This window comes from Batrachochytrium dendrobatidis (genome assembly GCF_000203795.2).
Source record: "Batrachochytrium dendrobatidis JAM81 unplaced genomic scaffold BATDEscaffold_10, whole genome shotgun sequence".
Taxonomy (NCBI): Eukaryota; Fungi; Chytridiomycota; class Chytridiomycetes; order Rhizophydiales; genus Batrachochytrium; species Batrachochytrium dendrobatidis.
The window spans coordinates 607,761-623,874 of NW_006281108.1; the positions used below are offsets into that span (position 1 = coordinate 607,761).

The window sequence follows — 16,114 nt, forward strand, 5'->3', positions numbered from 1 at the left end:
AAAATCCAGTATTTATTTTCCAATTCAATCTGTTTTCACCAAATGCTCACCACCAGATACTACTTCATGGGTAACCACAACAGTAGACACCAAGGAAATTCATTCGAGCAAGATTCAATCTACAATCAAAAGCATTCTAAATGTTGCACAATCGCTGACATTCAACTCCGACCCATCTACATCTGCAAAAAAATTTAATGCGACAGTTCAATACTTGCATTCACAGTGCCACGATCTGAGCAGTTGTCTTGTTGCTTTCTCTCAATTAGACACAACCAACGAATTGGATACTGTCGAGGCTGCAATGCGATTACATACCCAACAATCACAAAACTTGGTACAAAAAGTATCCAGCAAGTACCTTGAGTTGATTCAGCAATGGAAAGAACTTCATCAGAGGCTGAGTGCATTATGTGACATCATCGCTTCTAATCATAATTATCCAAATTTGGAGATTGATAATGCAAACTCTATTCAGGTAATGGATTGGATTAAACCTCGAGACATATCAACCTTTTAAATACTAATTTGTTTTTGGATAGGCAACATATAAAAGTATAGCAATACTAGCAAATGAATTTTTAAATACACTGTACATATTGACTTGTAGTCCAGCAGCATCGACAAGACAAACAGCCGATTCTCAATCACCAAGATCTTGCATTAAAAGCAAAAGTATTATTCCAAGACTAGTCATCACGAAACCATCTAAAAATTGGGATGCATGTGCACAAAACAGGTCGGTCAATCTTTCACAGTCCGAGTGCACAGATAGTACATCATTGGAAGTACCATTCACGGCGTCATCGAATAGTGATAAAAAACTACCGAGGCTGTCACATTCTCCACCTTGTGCAACTTTGGGTCATTCAAATTGCTGGTCTAGGATACTGGATACAGTTGCGGGTCAAACAACTGCAGTAGAATCTAGTTTCCCAAATATGCATTCCAGGCTTTTATCGATCCACGACCTACTCAAAGATGCAGATGAATTTTTACCAACACTACTAGCCACACCCATGAATGCTCCATTTGAAAACGAAACAGAGCTAAACAAAACTTTTGAATTGGACTCCAGGTCGCGCGAACTTTTGCTACATCGATCATCCCAATCCATAAAGCCAGTTGCCCCTATACGATCTGCATCACTCCCGTGTTTGAAAATCGATAGACGATTCCAGAATAGACATACAACAAACGTTTTTGATAACGAGTCAAGCCATATTTTTGAAAATGTATCGGCTAATCATGAACTAGATGCATGGAATGAGACTCTTGTCAAGCCTGTCACATCTGATCAAGATCTGCAGCTTCATTTAAAAAACAACATATATTCGTTTTCGGTTCTTCACAAATCCTTGTCTAAACTTGAAACCGGTGCTGGCCAATCGACTGAAATCCATTCAAAACTACATAACCATCTCATGATGTACATAAGGTTCTGCCATTTGAAAGCAAGCCACAAACCCGAAATTATTTCAAATTGTAAAAATCAAACCCATAGGTGTACTGATCTGTATATTGGAGATGGTCAATCATCTTTTAAAAATGCAAAAGTTACAATTAAATCCATTGGCGATCCAATACAAACCTACGATGGCCAAGGACGTCCCATTGGGGTTGTAAAGTATGGGCAGTTTCAATCTACGTATATACTACAAGATCCCTGTGCAACAAAACCCCCCAACTACATTGTTGTACGCGATAATTTGATGCATGTCGTACAGGATAATCAATGCACCTTTATTCAGGAAGTGAAGCACTCGAAGCTTTATACTATTGGCGGAACTTTTTCTCAATTAGCACTTCGACTTGCTGATGAGCATTACCAAGGTTAGTAATGGCAATTTATATTTTCAACCATTCGATAGTCTTATTTACTTGTTTTTTTGGAATTGATCAATACAGATCCAAAATATGTTGACTCGTTTTTGTTGACATATCAACTGTTTACCACATCTCGACTTTTGTTTGATTTTTTGGTGTCTCGATTTAATATCCAGCCATGCGATCCATCAAGCGAAAGTGAAGTCAGATATTTTTCCAAGTGGCAACAGCCAATCCAATTAAAGTAAGCTGTGGGCTTTATAGCAAACTTTTGAGATGCCACTATATTTGATAGATTGAAACTAAATATAGTTGTAACTGTTGCAACAATATTAGAACACTTTCTGTACTTGTGCGATGGATTAAAATGCAATTTTGTGATTTTCTTCAAGATCCCAAATTATTTGATGCTTTGGACCATTTTCTTGAGCATGTTTGGAAAAGTGGATTCAAAAACGAAGCAGATCGTATTCGCCGATGTGCTAGTGTTCAAGCCTCTGTTATAAAACTAAACAAAAAAATCACCTGCATCAAAAATCTAGACCTAAAATCATCCGTTATCTCGTGCAACATCAGCCAACTCACGTCGCTTTTTCCATCTCGAGTCATGTCAAATTTTCTTGAAGTGGATTGTAAAGATATGGCCAGATATCTAACCTACACAACTTCATTGTTTTTTGATGCTATTTCTCGAAAAGATTATATATTAAAAGTCAAGCTTTCTAAAACCGCGCCAATGACCGGCTACGATGATGATGCGCTCGATAATGCTATTGATCAGCTCACGCTGAGACTTGAAAAAATTCGGAGCTGGGTGGCATTGAAAATCTGCTGTGTTTCCAAAGACAGAGTACGACGTCGCATCATTGAAAAGTTTATAACAATTGCCAAGGTAGAGTTGACTAATTGGACGAGCAGGGTTGTAAAAAATAATGTATTGCAGTTTTTATCAAGATTAAATATTAAACAGGATCGATTTGGTTTGTAGTACTCGTTGGAATTGGGAGACTATAGTACAGCTTTATTTGTTACTTCTGGGCTGCTTTCTGCACCAGTTCAAAGATTCAAGATGGCGTGGTCGCTCGTTTCAGCACAGTGTCGGAGTGTGTATGATAATCTGTGCAGACTACTTGATCCTTCTGGAAACATGAGAAACTATCGCCATGTAATCAGTCAGGCAAAACCTCCTTTTATTCCATTCTTGGCTATATTGATGAAAGATTTGACATTTTCAGTCGAAGGAAACCCCGACTTTATTGACCAGCCAGTTTTATTGCATTCTAGAAACATGAGTTGCGAATCTAGAGAGTTTTTATGTGAAGTCCTTGATGATAAAAGCCGGAGCCGAGCCAGTCCAATTTCGTTTTTACCCAACATGCCGTACTCTACCGAGCCATTAATCAATTTTGAAAAGTTTATGATGGTTTCAGATATTTTGGATCGTGCATTGAGTGGACACGGTATTCAACAGTATGATTTTTCCCAAGATTTTAAATCTGTCGTCATGTCAATTCAAGAGAGTTTGTCTGCCGATGCACTGTCATTGTCATCACCATTTTTGACTGAAAAACGAGTATCAAAGCTGCGTCCAGTGAGCTGGCAAACATTTACCAGATTCCAATCAGCCAGCAGAACCAATACATTAAAAGGCATTGCTGTTATGGTGGAATCAAGTCTGGCTCGTGTATTTCAAGCTGATATTCTCGATCGTGAGGGTGCCATGAATCTAGCATGGGAAATGTCTGCTGGTTAGAGGCTTGATGTTGAGCAAACACTGGAAATGATATTTGAATCAAAAGCCTGATATGATCAAACAATTCTCATTCTGAAATAAAAATTACTTTCAATTTCATCCAACCAACTGGAATAACAAGTTTACTGTTTAATCATTTTATTCAATAGAAATACGTTGTACATTGGAGTCACTAGTGACTTCTTCCAGCCTTTCAAATTCAACATGTAGCAAATGATCAGCAAAGGAAGCACTTAGTTTGGATATATCTGCCGAGTCGGAGATATGGAACTGGCGAGTAAAGGACGTGGAGAAATTCTCGCTGTTATGGTTCCCCTTGAGTATCAGCATACGGCGGGAAGCGTCCAAATCAAGTTCCAGCTCATCCCTGGTGATTGGCTCTGGAATTGGTATTTGGTATGTGATTTTGTGGTTTGATTGTGGTGCCTGGACTGTTTTCTGAGAAGCTAGAGTCGAATCAGTCTTTTGGGTTTCAACTGCCTCCTTTGTGGTAAGCTTGCGAGTTTTCAGGGCCAGAATGTCCTCGAGTATTTGGCTGGCATCATCTTTTTGGGATGTTTCTTGTTTTTCCCGAGTATCTGGACAGAGCGCATACATGGCGTAGGGCATGTGGTAGTTGGAGGTAGGCTGGCGATAGAACAAGAGCCGTTCAACAGCAGACTCGTTTGACCTTTCCCGCATAGGGACGAGCATTGGGTGATGGATTATTTGATGAGGGTTGATGCAGATCATGTTTGATTATCGACTAGAATGTATTGATGAAAAGTGAACGGGACAATCCTCCACTTTTATACTCGCAAATACCTGTAAACCTCTGCAGATCAGCTTCATGAATCCACTGGAATTTGCTAGAATTCATCCAATGCTTGCCATGACTTTCAGTGTCTGAGCAACGCGTCTGCTTCATGCAAATGGAAGTTTCGGTTGCTGTCCAGAAATTTCTAGAAGCTTAAATGTTTGCATTGAATGGCATTCATGAGTCTATAAATAACTGCAACATTCACCATGCAACCCAACAACAAACTTGATCAATCAAATACTGAAACAACATGCTTCGATTTGCTACTTTTCCTCAGTCTGTTTACTACGAACCACCAATCTATCGCCTGGTCCAACAAGATGACTCTGACCAGGACGATTCTGCGTTTGTGTCCGACTATCCCATCAGATATTGCAGAAACTGTAGAGCTCCATCTCAAACACCCGGTCTACAGCCCATCTACATTACTGATGGTTCTGCTCCAGCCATTCGTCACCAGCAACCAGTCCGACGACCACGCAAGCAGCGGCAGCAAGTATTTCGTTCTCGACCTCAGTCGCAGCGTGCTAGCATATCCGACTCTCCACTATTTCAGGACTTGTTTGAAACCGATCGTGACGTAACTGACTCTGCTCGCCTGGATGTGTGGAATTTACTGCATGAGATTCTCGGTGACTCGACAAAGCAGAAACATCCACAAGTACGACCTGATCATAAAATCAAGTCCAAAACAGAAGCGACTCCAGTCTCCAACTTAATCCGTATCAATATTGTCGATCGCGAACCAGCTGGTAAAAGCGATACAGTTGAGCCTGTGCATGTAGAAACAATCACAAAACCAGACAATGTTGATAGTCATTTGAACAGTGAGTCTGCTGGTGACGAACACAATGAAACTGCTGCTTCAATGGAGATTGACAAAGAACCTGATGCTAAAACGTCACTCCTTCAACCAGATCCATCAGTGGATCAACCCAGTGACCAACTGGCTCAATCACCTCCATCTGAATGGACGTCGATCGATCACTTGGAACCCACGTTACTCTCAATATCACAGAATAAACACCCAGTCCAAGAAGCAGCTCAAGAAACAGATACTGCGTATATTTATCGAATGCAAATCCCTGACGGTGTGACTCAAGGCATGCTGGATGTGCAAGTAGATGAAGTAAGCAGACTAACTCATATCAAGACTCCTGGTGAATTCTCAAAGTCTATTCAGCTTCCAGACAATGCCGATCTCAGCAGTCTTTCTGCAACAATTGGCAGCAGTGATAATATTTTAGAGATTGTTCTTGACAAGATGTCTGCTTAAACTCGACCCATTTCTCCATCCAATGTTTAATAAACTCATTTTAACCATCAATTGACATTGCATTATAAATGTACTTTGGCACAAAAATAATAAACCGAAACTTCATGTAGCGAAAACAGCTTAGCGAGCCCTGGCTGTAAATTGATTCGACTCGACTTTTCTATGCCATAACTGTGTTTCCTGCTATCAATCTGTACTTTCCATAAATATTCTATAATGGCTACTAATGAAGATTCTCAAACCGACTCTCTGCGCAGCCTGTTGGGCTCCATCACCTGTAAGGAGTTGATGGACCGCTCAAAGAGTATGCGTTCTTCCAATCCCACTGCCTTGAACTCGCCAGAACATCCTATTTGCTTTGATTCGGAGCTGACAGTGCAAGAAGCCTGTTCTGCTTTAGCCAAGCATAAGATTAGCTCTGCTCCAATATATGGTTCCCAGGAAGGTGGTTTCATTGGTATGCTGGACTACAGGGACTTGGTTGCTTACGTTCTTGCTGTCTTACATAAGATTCCCCATGATGTTGCGTATGATGCTGAAATGGTAATTTACTTGCTTGATGTAATGAACCCAGCTGTGATTATCAACTTTATAAAAAAACAATCTACTCCAATGTCTGCTTTCTCCTTACTGGCAGTTCTCTTTCATATATCGACTTTTGCTCAGTAGTTGTAATGGGCAGATTTCTGATGAAAACAATTGTTCCAACATCACTGCCGTTGCTACTATTCAATCATGAATCTATTCCTGTATGTTCATTTCAGAAACCATTCCATCTCAATCTGATTGTATTGCGGCTTTAACCACTACCATGTTATTGCATACGCCTATTCTTTCCATGCCGTTCACTTGTTTTTGCATCTAATCTCGATTATTTCGTTTGGTCTCGTCATTCTGACGGTATTTTCCCTTTTTGAATCCGTGTGCTCAACTTTTATCTTAATCTACACCTTTAGGACACTTCTGATATTGTCAAGCGTGCTCTCACTCAAGGCCATGCCAATGTGCCTGTCAAACTACTTGCCAACATGTCACTTCACAATCCCCTGGTAGTCGTTGATGCCAATTCCCCCGTCATTGATGCCATTGGTGAATTTGTTCGTGCCAAGGTCCATCGCGTAGTTGTTCTGGACAAGACCACTACTGGAAAGCCTAACTTCCTTGGCATTCTATCCCAGTCGTCCATCAATGCATTTGTTGCTTTGAAATTTGGAAAATTATCTCCTGATCGCCTTCCCAACTCTGTTTGGTCGATTGGTAATAAGACTATCGCCGATCTTGACTTGGTTCAGGGTGAAGTGATTTCTGTTCTTCCCGAAGACACTGTTGTTGAAGCCCTTTATCGCATGCACAATGCTCGGATCTCGTCCATTGCGATCATCACTAAAACTGGCGATAGAGATGACATGTGGGGATCTATTAGTATGACTGATATCAAAGACGTTCTTGGACGTAGACGTGGCTGGTCGCAACTATTGCAGCCTTGCAAATCCTTTTTCACTAGTATTCGCAACATGCAGTCTCTAGAAAACTCTGGCAGAGATTCTGTGCCTTCATTTGTTGTGCATCCAACCACTCCTGTCATTACTGCGATTGAGAAGATGGCTGCTACTCACACGCATCGTGTATGGGTAGTCAGTGCTGATAACAGATCTCAATGCGTTATTGGTGTACTGACATTGTCTAATGTCATGCCATTGCTGCTCCATTAAATCTGCCCAGTCTTGTTACTTTTGGGTGAGGGATGGACTTGTTTCTCAATCTCTGGCTCGTATCTCTTTAGCAAGCTATAAAGCACTTGCACTTGTTTTTTCCATATGCACTTTAAACTGTTTTTCACTTTCCAATTATGAATACAGGATTGCTTTTTAATGGATAGCTCATTTACAAAGCATTATATTTAATACAATCTCTTGGGGTGATCAATATGGGGTTAGTGTGCTGGATAGAAGACTAATAAAGTGAGTTGCTTCAGTTCATGACTGACAGCAGCAGACAAGAACAACCCTGGTCACATCCAAAAGTGTGGTTGAGTAAACCTTGATCGTTCCAATACTCGTGGCAATGACGGCTGTCAATTTTTGGTTTTTCTCTCCGTTCATGCCCTTTGTCGCTAGCCGTAATCCATGCAATGGAATTGGTGCCGCATCTAGAGTCCGTTGTGCATTTCTTTCTGCTGTTCAGCAGTATACACTTGGCTGTATCGTACCTGATAGCTCCATTGCTTATCAAGAAGCGGATCCTTGACAGTCTGTCGTTGGACGACCGTATATCTGTTTCTGAAAAGTAATCTTTGTCCTTGTATAACAGTATGCATTCTGCCCGATACCTCTGCTGGATTGAAATGAGTATTGTCTTTTAGTCTGGCTGTGGGTGGTATTCATCTTGCATTGCAAATGACATCTGCTGGTACATCCTCACTGCTAGCAAAAGCAATCTGGATTGACTGCTCTGCAGTTTACTTGAATTCATCCCAACTTTCAAGTCAACTCGATACTATTTAGAAACTTACTATTATTTCAAAATATCCTCATCTCACTTTAGGGTATGCTCTAGCGTGAATAGCATCATCACAGGCTGGGTAGGATTTTGGGTACTTTTTCTTAAACCACAGTTTGTTGGTAAACAACTGTTCCATAGCTATCCGCCAATTCTGGACACTGCCTTTTCGATGTATCTTGGATATACGCTGTATGATCTGATCACCATGTCATTTCAAAAGCATCATTGGACAATGTGGCTGCATCATGCCATGGTAATAGTTTAAAAACAATATGCTATTTGATTCAAATCCAGCTTGATTCATGTCTAACTCGAAATTCAACCCATTATGCCTATACTCAGGGAGCTTTGGGCACAATTGTCATGCTCGTCTACAAAACTGGCGCAATTTATCCATGTTATCTCATGATTACAGAATTTACAGCCATCATCAATAATGCACTGTGGTACGTCAAGAAAATTCGAGATGCAGATGTTGCTGAAAATGAGCGATTGAAGACTGCTACCATGCAAGAGCGTTCTCAATATCTTCGTCCGCCACCTTCCTTGTTGTATGTGCGTCTTATGCATATTAGAGCGTGGGCTTTTGTATTTCTGAGAATTTGGGTCGGGCCCTATGCATTTTGGATATCATCAGCTGGGGTGGGCGGCTGGCGGCCACTATTGAAAGAATGGATAGCCCTGCCATTACCAGCTTCCGTCTTTGGCCTACTCACGTTTGTAATGTTCACGTTTTTAAATTTTGTTTGGACGCCTGCAGTATTCGCAAAAGCTTTCCAGGCATCAAAAGCTTACAGAGATGGTCAAGCCAAGAAACAAAAATAAATGACCAAATCTTTAAAACATAACACAATCAACTTTTTACTAGATCGTTAATGGAAGCTGTTTGAAACCATGTTCAGAAAATGTCTAGTTTGAAAATTTGAACTTTCACATGCTACTTTGTGTAAACCGTCAAACTTTTAATGACTCGGTTCTATGTGTGGTTTGTATCAATCGCTTCCAAGATATTAGCAGCAAGAAGGTTTGAATTAGTACACTACAAGTAAAGGCTGAATGAATACCTCGAGGTCGTGTTTTTGGCTGTAGTCGGAGTCTAAAGTCGGAAACTACTCAAAAGCTACTAGTGCATTCAAAACTACAACTCCGAACAACCATTTTGGTCAGCAATCGAACCTCCGATATTTAATAAATCCAGTTTGTCTGCCTGACCACTAGTTTACTCAACCTTTTGTCCATACTTTCCATTTATTTCAGCCTTGATTGTCAAGGAATTTGCAATGTTCGAGTCCTTGTATACATCTAAAGCAAAAACCGATTTCAAACCCACCGTTCTTCCTAGTATGACTAAAAGAGTATCCATAAGACCCACACTATCTAATATATTTAGACCACTCTTGGGCTTGGCCAGTTCGTCCAGCGAATCAAATCTAGATTCCAATCAGCAGTCAATCCCAATCAGCCCCGACGACGATACAATCCACAATATTATTAGCAGCTATTACGTGGCTCCAAATACTGCAAAACCAATTCAATCCAACAATGCTACAATCGATGAACATAAATCACCTTTTGGTCCTTTTTTGACTGGTCTACAAAAAAGGACTGTGAACAATGCAGGAGTACCTGATTTGGGTATATCTAATGATGCGACCTGCCAATCAGACTCGTCTTTGCCTTCTCCACCCATCCAGACACCTGTTCGTCGTCGTGCAACAACCAACACGGTCAACACTAGCCACTGCGCCATTTCATCCACTTCCAGTATTGCGCTGGCGAATAGTCTCGAATACGCGACAAGCCAATCCAAAGCTGATACGCAAACTCCGCCATTGACTACAAAGAATGCTCAAGTGGTTCCTATCGTTACAACTCTGACTCGAACCAGATCTACAAAGTCTCCGCTTGCACCCATATCCCCCAATGCAATCCTGCCTACTGGAGACTTGGTTTTGATGTGCATCCCTTCATCCACTTGCATTGATCCTCGCACATCCTTTGCAGTCCAAGCAAAGCATCTCAAAATAATCCAAGGCACAGATAGCGAGGGACGCCAAGAAACCCGAATTTCTTGCACCAAACCCAACTCGGTTTTAAAATATCAGTGCTGCAGTGTTCCCGCTTCCATTGGGTCAGTGGGTTATTTTTCAAATAGATTAGACAATTGTGCTATGGTATTGATCTATACAACTTGATCCAACATCTGTGATGGGTTGTATTAACACGTTCAATTCTGCATGTATGAATTTGCTTATTATAGATGTTGTGGGCTTTGTGATCCTCATAATTGGATTTATCAAGGTTCGGAATACAATCCAGTCATTTCACGACTTTACGCTAATATGGATGGATGCATTCCTTCCTCGGTAAAACTGACTGCCCCCAAATTCATCATTCCGTGGAGGTACAAGAACCGCAAAACAGGTGCTGTAAGCTGGAAAATCATTCACATGTGTGGTGACAATATTCAAGACGCAGAATGGTGAGTTATTTCAAATTGAATCTTTCTCAAAAAATATTCTGGGTTTTTCAAGTTTTTGCTCTGCTATGCTTACATGTCAAATACCTATGCAACATGTGCTGATTGACATCTGTTTTTTGAGTAGTGAGACGATTGTGGTAAATATATACCGTGATGATAAGCTGAGGAAATTACTCGAGAGTGTAGAACGCGAATCACAAAACCTGCGTGATGCAGAGCTTGTTGAGTATATTCTGGCAGTGATTCAAGAGTTGATGGGAACCTATGGTTTACCAGGTGGAGCAACAAGCACACAAGCCGATACAAGCTTGTTTAATCAAATGCAGCAGTAAGTAGTAAAACAAATGACATTGAACATATGGAGTCGTGTATTTGAACCGTCCTGTCGATTGTTACTAAATTCAAGGCCTCAATCTAACACATGGTGTATGAAATTGAAAATAGACAGGGACATAATTTTATGCTATTGATGGATATCCGTATTGGATTGTGTCGTCACAAGGCATTGTTGTTCAAGATTCTTGGTGACACGACTGGACTGGACTGTGCCTTGGTTACCGGTTACAGTACAGGCGGACGACATCAGTAAGTTATTTGATTCAACCCATGCTTTTTTACATTTATTTATCATCTATATTTTTGTATCATTACCTGTGTTTTAGATGGAACGTTGTGACATTGTCTGATGGCGAATCCTACATTATTGACCCGACTTCACCCCATTTTACTTGGACCAAGCATGGTAGCTACCGTACAAAAGCGTATCGAGTGTCTGCTGATATGTCATTTGGTCATAGTGGTCTGACGCTTAAGATGAAGGGTGTTATTTGATAACAAAGTAGTAATAATAAACATAGTTCATGTGGTATGTTGCCAAATCTGTAGATAAAGAAAAAAACATGTAGCGAATAGTGCTAGGGAATATCAGAATGCAGAAATTCGTTCATTTATATAATGCCGAGTGCATTTTGAGAGATCACCGTAAACAGTGAGCATATCATTTGAATGGCTACACGATATCAAGTCCGAATAGTTGGAGGAAAAGCATCTCAGACCTTGCGCTTGTAAATTCTATATATAAATGTGACGAGTAGTAAGAGCACAAGGTCAGATTGACAATCAAACAGTTCAGGGATATTCAATATTGTAAATACAGTACCTGTTCATAAAGGTCACAAACATATCACGAGGAATAAGCCCATCTTCAATCTTTTCAATAAGCACCGAAATGCGTTTGTAGCTTTCTTCTTCGTACTCGTGATAAATACGCTCAATCTCGAGTTCTTTGTAAACGTTTTTTACAATGGCTACCGAATCGGCATTCTTTTTTCCGTAGCATTGCTACAAATCAGAAACGATAGTGTTTAAAGTGAGTATAAAAGAATGATTAGCACCATAAGCGTATGCTCGAGTATCTCGACGATGGGTGAAAATCCAACTTACATCAAGAAGTGTACGCTGTTCGGGAGAAGCACGAGAAAGTGCTTGAACAATTAGCCATCCACATTTGTTGTCTTCAATATCGGTACCAATCTTTCCAATGGTTTCAGGAGTACCATAACAGTCCAAATAGTCGTCCTGAACTTGGAAATATTCACCAAGAGGAAGGAGAACATCACGGGCCTGAATATATGCACGCTCTTCGGTGATTCCAGCAAGACGCATAGCAAGAGCAATTGGAAGGTAAAACGAATAGTAGGCAGTTTTGAATTCAACAATATAAGCATGCCTAGAATGGTATAGTCGTATTTGACAGGATTGTCCATGGTAAAGAAATTAGCATTGGGTTGCACCAATCGTTCAATAACTAGATTGTACATGTTTACCAAGTAGACTACATACTTTTCAATTGAAAAACGGTCAAGATCGACATCGCCTTCAGGGGCAGTGATCAAGTCCATAAGCTGACCAAGCTCGGTCTGATAGGTAACCTCGTGAAAGAGTTCAAGAAAATCACCATAGGCAGGATGAGTTTTAAAATACTTTTTGAGCATCTGATAGATGGCTGCCTCGACAATAAAACTGTCGTTGATGGCAACCATACCAACATTTTCCTAAAAACTCGCAGTAGATTAAATTTTGGTAAATATAGAATACAATACAACACAGTATGAATCAAGAGTTTACTTTTTTGTACCAGCATGGTTGGCCACGACGTGTGAGCGATCCGTCCATGATATCATCAGAGATCAAAAAGAATGCTTGCAACTAAAGAAGAATGAGTGCATGCATCAAGTTTACACACCATTGTGGTTAAAAATGATTCTATAGGTGAATATCAACACTGAGCATCAGCTGGTGTTAGCCTATTGACTCTACAACTTACAAACTCAATACACCATCCAAGAACTTGTGATTGGAAAAGCTCATCAGCTGTAAGTTCTCTCTTCAAAATTGATTCAAGAGCGGAAGGAACAGTGAGCCCACGGTTCATCTTGCCTATGTAGCATGAATACAGTGTTCAACAAACAGGTATACAAGCAAGCCAACAAAGCAGTGCATCGATCATACCTCCAGGAACTGTAGCATCCAACATGTTGCGGATCCACTGCTTGCCATTCTCTGGCAGTCTATACAAGGCCAAACCATCAAGAAGATCCTTGGAAATAACATCATAAGTAGCCATGAAGGAATCACGTTCAGTCCTAGCCAGCTTGATTTTTTTAGCCAGCTGTTGATTAGTATTAAGATCGGCTTGCTGAGAGAGTAGCATTGCGGAGCGAGTGAGGTTGTGATGGAGTGGATAGCGGGTAACAGTAGTGACTGGCAAGAGCAGGGTAGTCAAAGGACAGGTAAAAGAACGACACAGCAGTAACCGGCGGATCATGAATTCATATTAAAAAGGTTTCTTGATGATTCTTGCTTGTTCAAGCGAATCCATCCTAACATTAAACACATCGACTTAATTTTTAAACTGATTCATTTGACATTCCATTTTATATCTTGCCATCATAATGACGAACCATGACATCTTTTGTAAAATCATTGAATGTCTTTTCTGGAGTAAGCTTGTAATCAACATTGGGCTATGTTTACAATTCAATTAGTCAACTGCATTCATAATTGGCAGTAATGATGTTCATCGAGGTTTACCTGCATAAAGACTGCAAATGTGTTTCGTGCAAGATCGGGATAAGCTGCTCCACGAACCAAATGGGGTGTAGCAACCAGCAGGCCACGACTGCCGACTTGTGCAGCCTCACCAATTTGAAATGCCAAACAGTCGGCTGGAATCTTGACCTGAACAAATTCCCCACCACGACCTTGGATGTAAAGACCTGCGGGTCCAAGTGCTTCTGCTACCTCGGGATTGGATTTGTCTGCCTCCTTGAACTCTCCATTGGACTCGTCAAAGTACATGGCGCTGGTTAGACCCGTCAGCTAGATGCCACGAGATGTGTAAATAAGCAGAATGTATAGCCTTTAAAAATATGTCGCTGTAACTCACCATACTGTGATCAATGTGCAAACCGCACCACGAATCAAGATTTCCACCATCTGGAGTAGGAGCGGCAGACTTGGCATCAATGGGAAAGTAGTGCAGCAAACGTGCCTTGATTGTGTCCGACTTGTCAATGGCTTCATGCATGAAATGAGCTGGAAGGTCGGGATACTTTTCGACCAAAAACTTGTCGCAGTGAATACTAACGAGTTTTCCTACTTCAACAATGAGTTGACCAAGCTGTAGATAGTATGTTAAGCTACTTGGTTTCAACGTGAGAGCCAATACAGAATTCAAACATCCCAAATCACGATACGCTAAATCACTACATATTGATTCACCTCCATGAAGGCTTCACGAAGCTCAGGTAGCTTTTCTGGCCACACATTGGGATAGCCATATTCAGGGAATTTAGCCAGATAGTCGCTGTTGGTAGACATGGGTGGAACATCCCTAATAGGATCTGAGAGTTTCCAAAACATGTGTTAGTATCATCTACCTGAAATTAGAATACTAGCAAGTTTGAGATGTGTATAGGAAAAGCAAGACCATGGCAGATCAGTTGTGAATAGATGGAAAATGCACTTTTAGATGATGACCAATGCCAGAGAAATGGCTACTGAATCAGACTTACTGTTGTAGTAAGATCCTTTGGCAGTATCAGGCTTGCCATTCATAATCTCTTTGCCATGAGACCATCCAAACAGATATGATGACTTGGTGTGGGTCACAGCCTGTAACTGCTCCTCTGGCAGAGCAGCAAACACCGATGCAAGGCGTAGAAGACGCTGACGCATGGCAGCAAATCCCTACACCACCCAATACAACCGATCGTGAAAGTGGAAATGTGTATCAGCAAATATCCATGTTGAATATATCAAGTCTTTACAGTGCACTCGAGTGATCTTGAAACTTACAGGGACATTCTTGACAAAACATGCACCCAGGCATCCAGGAGAACTACCAAAAGCTTCTGCTATGGCAGCAGACAGGTTTTTTGAAGAGTCTTTAATGTCGTTATAATCAAGAAGAACCTATTCACAAGTAAAACCCATGTTTACAAATCCAAATGTAAGCTACGAATAAAACTACACTTGTGTTGGCCCTGGCAAGCCAGCTCAAACAGCATAAGCAATATTCTAAAAACAATGTTATAGCTGGGTGTTGACACAGGACGATCAACTCACAACAGCTGGGGCAGTCATAGTGAAACTTGAGGTAAGTTGCAGATGATGTCAAGGAGTTTATTCAATACTCGAGATGCTCAATGCATTCAACCAGTCAAAGCATTAATCTTGTCTGATAGTCAATGCTTAGCATTCAAAAACGGCATATGACTCACATGCACATGACCATCTGGTGCTCACAGCTTGCTGATGTAAATATGCTTTGGATGCAATTCACCAAGCACACTGGTAAAGTCGGATCCTGCTATAAGCATATTCCAGCAACTCACTATGCCACACTGCACATGAGCGACATTCTCATTCATGCTTGATGAAAGCTTGTTTCTCCACTCGACTACTTTATTGATTGGCAGCAAACTCGAGCACTTGCTGATATCTGATGCTCTAAATTAAAGCAAATTTCAACGGCAAAAGGGATGCTCAAAGGCAATCATTTGATAACCCTAGGCAACTCTATCCATGCCATAACTCCCTCTATCCTGAGCATTCTCGTTAATAGGGATGGCCATTAATTATGCACGTCCGTAACAATTGAATCAACTTTAATTCAAGGCTTGTAGAGTCAATTTACAAGTCAATTCAAGAATCCCTTGCTGTATATCAAAGGGCCAACATTAAAAGCTAATTTTATCCTAATTAACTTTTTACATTCCCACAGGCTTAGGACATTCAGCAATCCCTTATTGCTGTTGGCCCTTGATATAGTTGAATCAGTAAAGGGCTGCATGAAGCATGCATTAGGCAACGCCTCAAGATGTTATCCTACTTTAACTAGCTTATTCACTTATATTTTATAATCATTATCTTTAGCAATCAGTTCCGTGCGGGCACTCAGATACGTCACGC

At 40.8% G+C, this 16,114-nt stretch overlaps 7 protein-coding genes across 7 annotated transcripts; 4 read left to right on the plus strand and 3 right to left on the minus strand.

Annotated features, from left to right (window-relative positions):
• Positions 1–3,718: 3,718 nt before the first annotated feature.
• BATDEDRAFT_26610 (uncharacterized protein) lies at positions 3,719–4,189 on the minus strand (the record flags this gene model as incomplete). Its single annotated transcript, XM_006680652.1, has 1 exon — positions 3,719–4,189. One exon carries the CDS (start codon positions 4,187–4,189, stop codon positions 3,719–3,721), a length of 471 nt encoding a protein of 156 aa, XP_006680715.1.
• A 413-nt stretch (positions 4,190–4,602) lies between these two features.
• BATDEDRAFT_37261 (uncharacterized protein) lies at positions 4,603–5,797 on the plus strand. Its single transcript, XM_006680754.1, has one exon. It carries the CDS (start codon positions 4,630–4,632, stop codon positions 5,653–5,655), a length of 1,026 nt encoding a protein of 341 aa, XP_006680817.1. The 5' UTR covers positions 4,603–4,629; the 3' UTR covers positions 5,656–5,797.
• Positions 5,798–5,871: 74 nt separating this feature from the next.
• On the plus strand, positions 5,872–7,533 carry BATDEDRAFT_35687 (uncharacterized protein; the record flags this gene model as incomplete). The annotated part of the gene is made up of 2 exons (XM_006680725.1): positions 5,872–6,198; positions 6,612–7,533. 2 exons carry the CDS (start codon positions 5,872–5,874, stop codon positions 7,365–7,367), a joined length of 1,083 nt encoding a protein of 360 aa, XP_006680788.1. The 3' UTR covers positions 7,368–7,533.
• A 233-nt stretch (positions 7,534–7,766) lies between these two features.
• BATDEDRAFT_37263 (uncharacterized protein) lies at positions 7,767–9,228 on the plus strand. Its single transcript, XM_006680755.1, has 3 exons — positions 7,767–7,941; positions 8,200–8,410; positions 8,500–9,228. The coding sequence occupies exons 1-3, from the start codon at positions 7,787–7,789 to the stop codon at positions 8,980–8,982; spliced, it is 849 nt and encodes a 282-aa protein (XP_006680818.1). The 5' UTR covers positions 7,767–7,786; the 3' UTR covers positions 8,983–9,228.
• A 194-nt stretch (positions 9,229–9,422) lies between these two features.
• On the plus strand, positions 9,423–11,526 carry BATDEDRAFT_37264 (uncharacterized protein). Its single transcript, XM_006680756.1, has 5 exons — positions 9,423–10,288; positions 10,418–10,639; positions 10,764–10,967; positions 11,084–11,224; positions 11,302–11,526. The coding sequence occupies exons 1-5, from the start codon at positions 9,438–9,440 to the stop codon at positions 11,468–11,470; spliced, it is 1,587 nt and encodes a 528-aa protein (XP_006680819.1). The 5' UTR covers positions 9,423–9,437; the 3' UTR covers positions 11,471–11,526.
• A 36-nt stretch (positions 11,527–11,562) lies between these two features.
• BATDEDRAFT_17386 (bifunctional (2E,6E)-farnesyl diphosphate synthase/dimethylallyltranstransferase) lies at positions 11,563–13,396 on the minus strand. The gene is made up of 7 exons (XM_006680581.1): positions 13,151–13,396; positions 12,966–13,078; positions 12,767–12,847; positions 12,482–12,693; positions 12,083–12,368; positions 11,799–11,980; positions 11,563–11,710 (listed from the first exon to the last, which is right to left on the minus strand). The coding sequence occupies exons 1-7, from the start codon at positions 13,350–13,352 to the stop codon at positions 11,689–11,691; spliced, it is 1,098 nt and encodes a 365-aa protein (XP_006680644.1). The 5' UTR covers positions 13,353–13,396; the 3' UTR covers positions 11,563–11,688.
• Positions 13,397–13,543: 147 nt separating this feature from the next.
• BATDEDRAFT_35691 (uncharacterized protein) lies at positions 13,544–15,573 on the minus strand (the record flags this gene model as incomplete). Its single annotated transcript, XM_006680726.1, has 7 exons — positions 13,544–13,665; positions 13,733–14,020; positions 14,088–14,321; positions 14,423–14,544; positions 14,716–14,890; positions 14,999–15,115; positions 15,538–15,573. 7 exons carry the CDS (start codon positions 15,571–15,573, stop codon positions 13,576–13,578), a joined length of 1,062 nt encoding a protein of 353 aa, XP_006680789.1. The 3' UTR covers positions 13,544–13,575.
• Between the last annotated feature and the right edge of the window lie 541 nt (positions 15,574–16,114).